General features: G+C 46.0%; 1 protein-coding gene across 4 annotated transcripts in view; it reads right to left on the bottom strand.

Annotated features, from left to right (window-relative positions):
• GPD1L (glycerol-3-phosphate dehydrogenase 1 like) overlaps positions 1-12588 on the bottom strand; it is a 57034-nt gene that overhangs the window by 41988 nt on the left and 2458 nt on the right. For all 4 annotated transcript variants that reach the window (XM_030830044.3, XM_030830042.3, XM_030830043.3 and 1 more), the window contains exon 2: positions 2273-2450. In XM_030830044.3, coding sequence (XP_030685904.1) covers positions 2273-2450 — 178 coding nt within the window. The remainder of the gene's footprint in view (positions 1-2272; positions 2451-12588) is intronic.

The following is a 12588-nucleotide window of genomic DNA, read 5'->3' on the forward strand; positions in this document are numbered from 1 at the left end:
AACTTTCACCAGCCCTTGAGGCTCAGTATATGCTCACTGTAACATAAGGATCAAAAAGTGGGCGGTGGCCCAATTCCTGGAAATCCCCGCCCCTTCCCAAAATAGCTGGAATACTCCTACCACCCATTAGCCTATAAAATTACCCACCACTATAAAAACTGACAACCTCATACCCTGGTGCCTTTCTCACCTTCTGAGATGGCCCACACTCTGTGGAGTGTGTTTCTCTCTAAATAAATCCATTTCTTACCTTTCACTTTGTCGCTCACTGAATTCTTTCTGAGATAAGACATCAAGAACCTGAGCTTCGTTAAGTTCTGAAACCAGGTGTGTGACCTCAGTTGGAAGACTGTGGGTTTTGGCTGGGTTTGAGTCCCAGCACGTGGGTTCAAGTCCCAATCTGAGGTGCACGGTTTCACCAGTGCATTAGCTGGCCTAGGGATGGACCAAAGTCCATGCGCTTAGAAAGGGTATGTGAAATAAAATTCATATTTTGTGGCAAGACAAGAAAAAATTAAACAAAAAAAATTTTCTTTGCCCTTTGGCCTCCTCTCTCCCTTCTACTGTGCATTGTGTATCTGCATTACACATGGACCAAACCTTCCCCATCGGCGGAAATACCTGCTCAACCATGAAGAGCAACGTTCTCTTAGCATCAAGGAGACAACTCCTTAAACATAACATTCCTTCTTTATCTTGTACAGACTTGGATTGTATGAACTGTCAGTAATTCATTTAACATAAAGCCCTCTGTCTCAAAAAACATATGTAACTATGCCTTGACTTCTAATGGGCAGAACAGTTCTCAACACTGAGATGCTATTCCCAAGTTATGATCCTCAATTTGGCTCGAATAAAATTTCTACTTCTTTCTTAGACCGACTGATTAATTTTTCGTCAACAGGTATCTCGGGAGTTACCAAGAGACACAATACAAAGGCAAAATTATTAGTTCTAGCTTTGATGTGACCACCACTCTGAATGCCAAGAAAGTAGCCTGTGATGAGCTGCAATGTGTTTCCCCAAAATTCATATGCTGAAGTCCTAACTCTCGTACCTCAGAATGCAACTGTATTTGGAGACAGGGTCTTTGTAAAGGTTATTATGTTAAAATGAGGTCACTGGGGTAAGCCCCATTGCAACATGACTGGTGTCTGTCTTAGGTCACAGATACACAGAGGGAGGACCACGTGGAGACACGGGAAGAAGAGAAGTCCAGGAGAGGCCTCAGAAGAACCAACTCTACCAACACCTTGATCTTGGGCTTTGCAGGGGAGTAGATTTTGCCACCTCAAAATATGCCTCTTTGGCACATTAATTATTATTATTTTTTGCGGTACGCGGGCCTCTCACTGTTGTGGCCTCTCCCGTTGCGGAGCACAGGCTCCGGACGCGCAGGCTCAGCGGCCATGGCTCACGGGCCCAGCTGCTCCGCGACATGTGGGATCTTCCCGGAGCGGGGCACGAACCCGTGTCCCCTGCATCAGCAGGCGGACTCTCAACCACTGCGCCACCAGGGAAGCCCTGGCACATTAATTATTTTAAGGTGGTTGTTTTTTAAGAAACAGCAGACAAGGAGGAAACTGAAAACCAAGTAGGAGTTGTCCTTTTGTAAGAAACATTTACATTCATGAGGGAAATCTCCATTTGTAAGGGGATCTCCCTCCAAGTACCTGGAAGAGCTGGGAGGACCAAATCTCTAGAAACTCTCAGGAAAGGGGAAGGCACTGACTTAAATCTGCGTAACCACCTTACCCTTGTTTACTGTGCTTTCCCCATCACCTCCCAGAACTGACTATCCCCACCTTCAACATCCTCTTTTGTCTTTAGCTGAGGATAATATTTAAGGTGAGGGCTTCCGCCATTTTGGTGAATGACGTAGTTTTCCTGGGTCTCTCCTATGCATACATGTTATTAAACTTTTGTTTGGTTTTCTCCTGTTAATCTGTCTCATGTCAACTTAATTCTCAGACCAGACAGAAGAACCTAGAAGGGTAGAGGAAAATTTCTTCCTCCAGACAACGTGAAGCCTCCAGATCTGTGAGAAAATTAATTTCTGTTGTTTAAGCCACCCAGTCTATCGTACTTTGTTATGGCAGCTCCAGCAAACTAACACAAGGCCCACGTTCAGAGTCAGGAAAACCAAAACGGACCAAGCAATGAACCTGGTGGTAGAGAGGAACAGGAGACCGGGGAAGCAGGTTTCCCATCTCCCCACGTCCCAAGTGCTAACTCAGCTGAATGTAACTTTTAGAATTAACCAAAGTCTTACCACGTTTTCTGGCAGCTTGTGTCCAGGGAGATATTTTACATTTTCATGGTCATTATTTATGATGTCTGTCAGTTTTCTCCCATTAACCGTTTCTTCAAAGACCCACATCTTGACCGTGGAGGCAAACTTCTGAAGTTTCTTGACATTATCACCAATTATTTTTGCAACAGCTGAACCCCTGCAAAAGAAACAGTGGAAAAGAAAACAAACTCACTCGAGCAGAAGAGAAAAAGCACTAGATTGTATTTCAGGAGACTTGCGTTCTGATTCAAGCACTGAGCTTAGAACTCAGATGTGATGTCGTCTCAGCCGCAAGCTGTTTGTTCGTTTGGTTTTTTAATAAATTTATTTATTTATTTGTTTGTTTTTGGCTGCATTGGGTCTTCGTTGCTGCGTGCAGGCTTTCTCCAGTTGTGGCGAGCAGGGGCTACTCTTCGTTGCAGTGCGTGGGCTTCTCATTGCGGTGGCTTCTCTTGTTGCAGAGCACGGGCTCTAGGCATGTGGGCTTCAGCAGTTGTGGCTCGTTGGCTCTAGAGCACAGACTCAGTAGTTGTGGCACATGGGCTTAGTTGCTCCGTGGCATGTGGAATCTTCCCAGACCAGGGCTCAAACCCATGTCCCCTGCATTGGCAGGCTGATTCTTAACCACTGCGCCACCAGGGAAGTCCAAACTGTTTGAAACTTAGTTGTTTTCACTTGGAAATACCACCCCATGATCAGGAAAGCCCCAGAATTTGCTACAAGGTCAGAAAGCACCACCCCTTGAAACTAGTAAGCACCAACCTATCTTGGAAGAGAGTATCACAGAAGGAAGAGAAATCCACCTGAAAGATGGCATAAAAATAACACTTCAAGCGTTCATGAAGTCTCCGAAGCAACTAGGCTATATTTCAAATCCATCAAGATTAACATGCAGCTACCGTAGAATAAGCTGTGTTCTGGTGAACTGCAACAGGCTCCATGTGCAGTCATAAAGGAAAGACAAGCCCCAAGTGGATTCCAGAAAAGGAGCAGAGCAAGGGCATGGGTCCCCCCAGAAGACACCCAGAGGCCTCTAAAAGCTCCCTTTTTTCTGCATCTCTATTCACCAAACCTTTTCTGGTAATGAATCAGTCTCCAACAGGCTTTCCCACAGGAGAAGAGAAGATGCTAGTTAACGCCAGTCCTCTGCACAAGAGCCGCGGGTGTGCGGCTGGTCCCCGTGGCAGAGGTGATCATGGTCAGCGGGTACCTTGCCCATCTCACAGGTGTGTTGAGTGCACACTGATTGGGCCGCGGGTGGTACCTAATCCCGGCTGAACCAATCAAGTTCTTTTACAGGAATCTGAACAGAGAAATAGTTTCTTAGATAACTTTCCTGGTGTGAGGAGCAAAGGAAAGAATGGTAAAGAGCACCTTGAGAATTCACGTGTCAGGGCATTCATTATTTTCTCTAATGATTTTTCCTAACGATACAGACAATTTGTGAAATGGAGTAAGGGGTGATGACGGAAAGGGGGTGGGACCAAGCTGATGCAGAAGAACAGATTGGAGACAGTTATCCTTATGTTTATCTTTGGCTGCACAACAGAATTACCTGGGAGACTTGGCATTATCACCAATTATTTTTGCACATGACACCTTGGGCTAGATGCTGGTGATATAAAAGGCACAGCTCTCAAAAGCTTCCCACCCAATTGAGAGATGAACAAGGTAAAAGGAATTCACAATCCTGTGTGTGATAAGAGGTGAAAGGGAATGAGGGACACGAGATTAGAAGGGTAAACTGCGAGGGACTTTTAACATAAAGGACTCAGATGCAACCCAGGTAATCCATGGGAAGGCTCGCCTGCCCAGCGTTCAGCTGAGGGAACCACGGTGGACAGACCTGGCTGGGGTCCAGGGAGAAGACATGGGAACGGTGCTGAGGAAGACCATACCTCTGCAGAGAAGCAAAAAGGGCTTCATGCATCAGGGATGGGAAAAGCAGGCAAAGCAGAGCTTCCAGCCAACACTGAGCTAATCACAGACACGTGAGGGAGCCGGGCCAAGCCAAGAACTAACCAGCTGATCCAGAGATGCACAAGCAACAACATGTGCTTGTTATTTTCAGCACCGAGTTGGCAGAGGGTGGGCTGTTTTGCAGTGGTAGCTAAGGGATGCATCAGACTCAGCAACGCTGAGGTAACTCCAGGTAATTCTGGGCCAAGCTATTGGATCTGCCACTCATGGATGGGGGAGGGGAGGGAAGGGAGGAGATGGACACCGGGAAGAAGCATGAAATTCAATTCAAGAATGAATCCAGGGAGGGACTTCTCTGGTGGCGCAGTGGTTAAGAATCCTCCTGCTAATGCTAGGGGATACGGGTTTGAGCCCTGGTCCAGGAAGATCCCACATGCCGCGGAGCAGCTAATCCCGTGCACCACAACTACTGAGCCTGTACTCTAGAGCCCGTGTGCCACAACTAGTGAAGCCCGCGCGCCTAGAGCCCATGTTCTGCAACAAGAGAAGCCACTGCAATGAGAAGCCCGTGCACCACAACGAAGAGTAGCCCCTGCTCACCGCAACTAGAGAAAGCCCCCACGCAGCAAAGAAGACCCAACTCAGCCAAAAAAAAAAAATCCAGGGAGATGAACAAAAAGATTCTAATGCCTATAAGGCCTAGTCTTGTTCTTTCTATATAACTTATACAATAATATATTTTTTGGGAGATCAGAAATGAAAACACTTTAATTTGTTCTGCTTTAATCTCTTTCAGTACTATCTCCATTTGAACCAAGGATTTTCTTTGCTGTCCACCTTTTCTGTGTTGTTTATAAAACCTCAAAAGTATATAATTCACCTCAACATAATAAAGGCTATATATTCTATACGACAAGCCCATAGCTAACATAGTACTGAATATTCTTACCACCAAAAATGGGGAGATGGGGGCAGGAGGAAACTCTTGGAGGTGATGGATGTTTATTACCTTGATTGTGGTGATGGTTTCATGGGTGTATCCCTATCTCCAAACCCATCAAATATTAAGTATGTCTGAGTTTTCTGTGTTTCAATTACACCTGAATAAAGTTGTTTTTGTTTTTAAGTATAATCCATACCCAAAACTCCTTTGTGGCTCTGAAATGGTACTAAATGTGTTTGTCACATATGTGTAAGGAACAGGATCAAATAGCAAAGGGAGTGTTTTGGAAGAACCCGTGTGTTTGAAGGCAACTACATAAAATCCACATATAAGTGAAAACCCTGTCCTAAAAAGATGCCTGGCCTACAGAGGACCAGTCTAAAAACATGCACAGATATATTAGAACTGAGTCTAAAATAAAAGAAAAATACTGCGTCCAGTCCAGTCCATGGAGGCAGTTTGTGTGTGGCTCAGCCATGGTCGGGGCTGGGGTCCCATGGCCACGGTGGTGGCGTCTCCTTGTTTCAGGGGCTGTCCTGTAACTGTTCCAGCCTGGTCAGGCACAGATCGTTAACACGGCTGGGTCAAGGGCACAAGCAGCCATTGCTCCACCTGCCAGCTCGTCCATCTACTAAAGGCCAGGTCTGCGATGAGTCCGGTTCTCCCCCAAGTGAGGAGTGGGGGCCAGAGGTAGCCCCAATGGCTGAGCGCTTGCCCCCACACACACACACACACGCACACACAGCACCAAGTGACAATGACGCATGTGTGCCCTTTTCAACTCTCCTGGCCTCCCTGAGAGAGCGCCGAATGTCTCATGTGAGTGTTGCGGTGTTTCCCAGCTCCCCAGCCTGTGTGAATTTCCCTTCTTCCCAAAGTATGAGGCGGCCTCCACTCAGAGCCTTGGCAGGGACCAGTATCTGGCAAGGGTTTTATAATACTGTTTTGTTTCCATTCTATTGGTGGCTGCTGTTACCTTCTACTTCTGGTCTTTGGAGTGGTGATATAAAGCTTTCTTTTAAAGTCAACTTTTAAAGAAAGTCTAAGTGAATAAGCCAAACAAAAGCGAAAAGGGCAGTTTAAAGAAGGTTTAATTCCATCTAAACCTCCACCTGGCAGATTAAGACACGACACAGGAGGCTCGGTCACTCTGACCTTGGGTTACTCAACCAGGTAGTGGCAGAACTCGGAGGGGGACTCAGCACGGCTGACGGCCAGTCTTGGGTCTTTACTCCGGAGTATAATATCACATTTCCCATGGAATCATGAATTACTTATCAACAAGTCTTGGGCCTCAAAGTACAGACTAGTTTGTAACCTCAGCAATATTATGCCAACAAAATTTAAAAGGGACTTAGGGTGGGAAATCACGACCCAGTGCCAGCTGGGTACACACTGGGTATTTGACACAAGAGCTCATTTCATCTTTCCAGCAGCCACGTTATCCCCACTTTACAGATGAAGAAGTAGAGGCTCAGAGAGAATGAATAAGTCACCCGGTCACGCTGTCCATGTAGAGCCAGCAGTTCTGGCCCAGATCTGTTTCCAAAGCCCACACTTTCTACTAATTCCTGTTTGCTGAGGGGTAGAGTAGAATCATTTTGTTGAGAATACACATTAAGCACCTGTGCCATGCAGACACTGTGCCGGGCACAGAGGACACAGGGGATAAAGCTGGTAAGTCTAAGGTTGGGGTGGGGGAGAATTCGAGCCAGAGGGAAGGGCCCGTGGAGCAAAGGTGCAGGAACGGGGGGGGGGGGCATGGAGACTGTCCTCTGCTTTTACCCAGAGTCCACACCTGGTGGGAGGTGGAGGAAGGGGGAGGGGAGAGGTTATGAGCAGCAGGGGGAGACAGGGAGAGGAGGCTGAGAAAGGAGCAGAGGAAGGGGAAGGGGAGAGGGAAGGATGGGGCAAGAGGCAGAGGGTAGGGGTTTGCTGACTACCAGGTGTCAGGCACTGTTTGTTTGCTTTTTGTTTTTTGATTGACATGTAATTGACAAATAACATTGTATAAACTGAAGGGGTATAACCCCTTCGTCTGATACATTTAGGTATCGCAATCTGATTACCACCAGAGTACTGTTTTCAATGCTTTACCCACATTATCTGTTTTAAGCCTTAGCAACCCTCTGAGACAGGGACTATCACGATCCCCATTTTTCAAGTGAAGACACTGAACTCCCGGGATCACACTGGTAGTCAGTGGAAGAGGAGAGATCCGCAGCCCAGGCCATGTCTTCACCACTCTGCTCTCCCTCCTTGGGTCCCAGCTGGACAGACACTCACCTGCTGGAGGTCCTAACCTCCACTGGCAACACCCCCCTTCCCCCAGCCCCTTGGCATTCACTCACCTCTTCCTCTCTAAAAAGATGTGACATTTTAATCAGCCAAGGAACAGGATGCCTATCAAGTCAGGTTGACAATTCCCAGAACTGCATGGGGTGCAGGAGCTTACTGGCACAGAAAGGACGCCACAGACCATCCCTCTTTTACCAAGGAGGAAACTCTCTAGGGAGAACAAACAAGGGTGCAGCTAGATTCTCCCCATCCCGTGCCCAGAGCTGATCCTACGTGTGGATCCAAGGGAAGAGGGTGATCAGTTTTGGTTTAAATAACATCGACTTTCTTATTCATAAAAGCAATACATGAGAGACAAAAAAAAATTATCATCTTACCACCCTGGGAGAACCACTGTTAACATTTTGTGTAATTCTTTGCAGTTAAAGGGCTTTTAAAGTACAATCAAATGCCAGAGTATTAGATGCAAATGTGAAAAATAAAGTATTTTAAAAATAGATTCAACTTGGTGAATGTTTATTTGATCTCTGGATAGGGAAGCTTTGTAAGTTAAAAATCAAAGATAGCAACCACAGAGGAAAAAAGATCAATGTGAACAACTTCACATAGAGAAAAAAAGGAGGGGGAGAAGCAGATGAAAACAGTCTTTCTGTGTATCAAAATCCAAACTGCAGAGGAAAAGCCTCAAATAGAATGTTACATTTAACAAAAAACAGGATGCAAAATTGTATATGCCATACGATCATGTGCATCACATGCGATTAACAAAATACATACCACCTCACACCTGTTAGTGTGGCTACTATATTAAAACAAAAGAAAAACAAGTGTTAGAATGTGCAGAAACTGGAACCCTTGTGCTCTGCTGGTGGGAATATAAAATGGTGTAACTGCTATGGAAAACAATACAGTGGTTCCTCAAAAACCTAAAGATAGAATTACCATATGATCCAGCAATTCCCCTTCTGGGCATATACCCAAAAGATTTGAAAGCAGAATCTTAAAGAGATATTTGTACACCAATGTTCATAGCAGAATTACTCACAACAGCCAAAAGGTGGAAGCAACCCAAGTGTCCACTGATGGATTGAACAAATCAACAAAAGCTGGTATATTCATACCGTGGACTATCAATTCAGCCTTAAAAAGGAAAGAAATTTTGGCACATGCTACAAAAAGAAGTGAACCTTGAGGACATTATACTAAGTGAAATAAGCCAGTTACAAAAAGGACAATTACTGTATGATTCCACCTATGTGAGGAATTTACATGAACTCTCTCTTGAAGTTGGAATCCAGCCACGACATGGAGAAGCCCAAGCTCGCCTGCTGCAGAAAGATAGACACGTGGCCAGTCGCCCCCATTAGCCTGGCCAAAGCCTGCCCACTGTGAAAGGGGGCATCGAGGACCAAGAGCCCCAGTCCACTAAACACCTGACCGCTGCCTTATGAGTGAGCCCAGGTGAGACCAGCAGAAGACTCTCCCTGCTTAGCCCAAATTGCTGACCCCCAGAATCAGGAGCTAATCAATGATTGCTGTTTGAAGCCATTAAGTTTCAGGGGAGATACTGGGGCAGCAACAGATAATCAATGAAGTTCCTAGCACCCAACTGTGGAAGGAACTGAGCCCCAAAGTAGAATGATGGCAAAGTGCCACTAGGATAACCTTAAAGAAGTCGGGGGACTTCTGGCTTAGTTCCTGACATCATCAAGCCTGGGAGTTAGAGATGTGGGGAAGGAGAAAGACCTGGATGGTTGACGACCCCAGACACAACTTCCCACCAGCAAGGATTGAGAGGCTTGGAGATACTACTTGGCCTGCCACAGGGAAGATTTAGGGGACATGTGACTCTTCTATCCAATGGGACATGTTTTAGAAAAGAGTGGGCCCGGCTTCCTCTGGTGGTGCAGTGGTTAAGAATCCACCTGCCAACGCAGGGGACACAGGTTTGAGCCCTGGTCTGGGAAGATCCCACATGCCATGGAGGGACTGAGCCCATGCGCCACAACTACTGAGCCTGCACTCTAGAGCTCGCAAGCCACAGCTACTGAAGCCCACGTGCCTGGAGCCTGTGCTCCGCAACAAGAGAAGCCACCACAATGAGAGGCCTGCCACTGCAGCGAAGAGTGGTCCCCACTTGCCGCAAGTGGAGAAAGCCCCCACACAGCAACAAAGACCCAACGCAGCCAGAAAAAAAAAAAAAAAAAAAGAGTAGGCTCGCCTCAGCGCTGCTCACAGACTAATGGGTAGAAGCTGGAGGTGACAGATTCTCCTCTCAAATATAAGACTTTTCTAATAATTAATTTACTAGATTAATTTTAAGATCAGGTGCCTTAAAAACAGTAAACTATGATCATGTCATGTCTACAAGAAATGGGATGCCTCCTTTGGAGGGAAACTGAACAGGATGATTTTTTTTTTTTTTTTTTTTTGGCCACACTGCAAGGCACGCAGGATCTTAGTTTCCCAACCAGGGATCGAACCCGTGCCGCAAGCAGTGAAAGCACAGAGTCCTACACACTGGACTGCCAGGGAAGTCTCTCCAGGATGATTTTTAAGACCTCATTTCAATTTGATTTTTCTTAAGTGGAATATTGTTATACTAGACATTTTTGGGAGGGTAAGCTACTCAATATTTTTGTGATGATGGGATTTGTTCTCAGGTAAAAGTATGCTTCTCATTAAAAATGATAAGAATTTATAGAAACACGGACATTGGAGTTAGAGAGATCTGGGTTTCAACTCCACCTTATTAACCACTGACCTTGAAAAGTTTTCTAATCTCAGTTTTGTCACCTAAAATAGGAATAATAGTAGTACCGCATAGACTTGTTATGAGATTTAAATGAAATAATGCACATCTCAGACACAGAAAATGACCCTAAGTGGTAACTGTTATGATTATCCCCCTTAAGGGAGGGGAGGAAGTGAAGAATGATGAAAGAGGTGAAAGAGGGCTAAGATATGAAAATCAGACTCATCCCCAATATAGCTGTGATGTATACACTGCACAACAACAGAAACAGGTGTGCGGATCAGCCTGGCAGGTGTCCTCAGCCTGGCTCCTGAGGGAAATGGGTCTCCTCCCAGGTCAGCCCGAACCGCCACTACCTCTCCCTCCAGCTTCCACAGTAGAGGTGTGTCAGCGTCGCCTGTGGACCAGGAAGGGGTCGTTCTGACCTCAGAGGAGCTAACACGCAGATGCCTAAACTGTTTCGAGCTCTCCACGTGGGGGTAGAGCAAGAATCATCACAGGCACTGAGCAGCACAGTCAAAAACGATGACACTGGGGGATGAAGAGCTGCCAGGCTGCATTCAGATGTTTCCAACAGGACAAAAAGGGTCAGCCACATGTCCAGCTTCACTCATCGGTGCAAAGTAGGCCAAAGCTCTCCCTGACTTTCAGTCCCAGGAGTCAAGCTGCACTGAAAACAAGGGCAAAAGATAACTCCTGGAAACACCTCCTGCTCTTTTATCTTCTCCCTTCTTCTGCCTCTATTCCTTAGCATTTTGTGATTGGCATTGGTAAAAGTACACTTCTCACTGAAAATGCTAAGAATTTATAGAAACATGGACATTGGAGTTAGAAGGATCTGGGTTTTAATTCCACTTTATTGACCACTGACCTTGAAAAGGTCTGTTTTGTGATGGCTCTGGTCAAGGATGATGGAACTAACACAGACAGCATTTTTTCATTAGCTGACAACTGCTGGGTGCTAGTCACTTTGCATTCTCTCAGATCATCTCATTTCATCCTCACCATGATCCTAGACAGCAAGTACCCATGTCAGGAGCAATGATTCTTGGAGAGAAGCAGTTTGCTCAAGGACCTAGAACTTGATGGGGCCAGAAACCCAGGGGGTAGGAATCCCGAGTGCCTCCTTCCACCGCTGCCTGACCCAGCCTCCCAAGGAGGTGTGGGGTGTTTCTGGACTTAGACTGCAAATACAACCCTGAGGTTTTAGTTCTAGAGCTGCATCTTGCACTGTGTCTGGGTGCCCTTCCCAAGGTTCTGGTGAAGGAACTTTGTTTCATCTTCGGAGGAACCTAAGAAGCTTGTTTTTTCCTTTCTGTTGCTATTGTGAGTCACCAGGACCAAGAAAAGCCATGCCGCTTAGGAAGCACCTCCCTGCATCCTCACAGGGGGCAGCACAACAGGGCTCAGCTGGATGCAAGAGGCCCCCTTGGCCTCCTCTCTCCCACCGTCTAGAGGAAAAGAGGTGAGGGAGGGCGGGACAGGCCCGTCAGTCTTCAAGTATCTGCATAGCAACTGATGATTATTTACATTGGGGGACGCACCAATGTGAGCTTTAGACCCACCTTTTAGCTACAGATGTAACATCATTATTTCCATAAGCATTCTGAGCTGCTTCAAAGTCCCAAATGTAGGGACTTCCCTGGTGGCGCAGTGGTTAAGAATCCGCCTGCCAATGCAGGGGACACGGATAAGATCCCTGGTTCGGGATGATCCCACATGCCACGGAGCAACTAAGCCTGTGCGCAACAACTACTGAACCGCGTGCCTAGAACCCGTGCTCCACAACAAGAGAAGCCACCACGAGAAGTCCATGCACCGCAACAAAGAGTAGCCCCCGCTCTCTGCAACCAAAGGCCGGGCGCAGCAACAAAGACCCAACACAGCAAATAAATAAATAAATTTCTTTTAAAAAAAAGTCCCAAATGTAAACACTGCTTAAGTAAGTTCCTATTCCTGAGCATCTGGAAGGGTCCGTCTTTTGGTAACCTGTTTTAAAATCAGCAGAAGGCTAAAATCTCTTAGGGAAAAATCTGTTTCACTCTCAGGGAATATGATTCAGCAAGTCTAGCTTCAGTGCTAATTCTGATGCAAGTTGTCTTTGGACACATTTTAAGAAACATTACTAAAAACACTATTTAAAACATCTACTCTTGGACTTCCTTGGCAGTCCAGTGGTTAAGATTCCGTGCTTCCACTGCAGGGGACACGGGTTCAATCCCTGATTGGGGAACTAAGATCTTGCATGCCACGTGAGGAAAAAAAAAAAAAAATTCAGAACAGAAACCAAAGAAACAATCTAAAATGTCTAATCTTGTGACAGATATTTCATTCAACTTTGTACTTCTTTTGAATTTATCTTCCATATCCTTATCTATC

Source organism: Globicephala melas, chromosome 11 (genome assembly GCF_963455315.2).
Source record: "Globicephala melas chromosome 11, mGloMel1.2, whole genome shotgun sequence".
Taxonomy (NCBI): Eukaryota; Metazoa; Chordata; class Mammalia; order Artiodactyla; family Delphinidae; genus Globicephala; species Globicephala melas.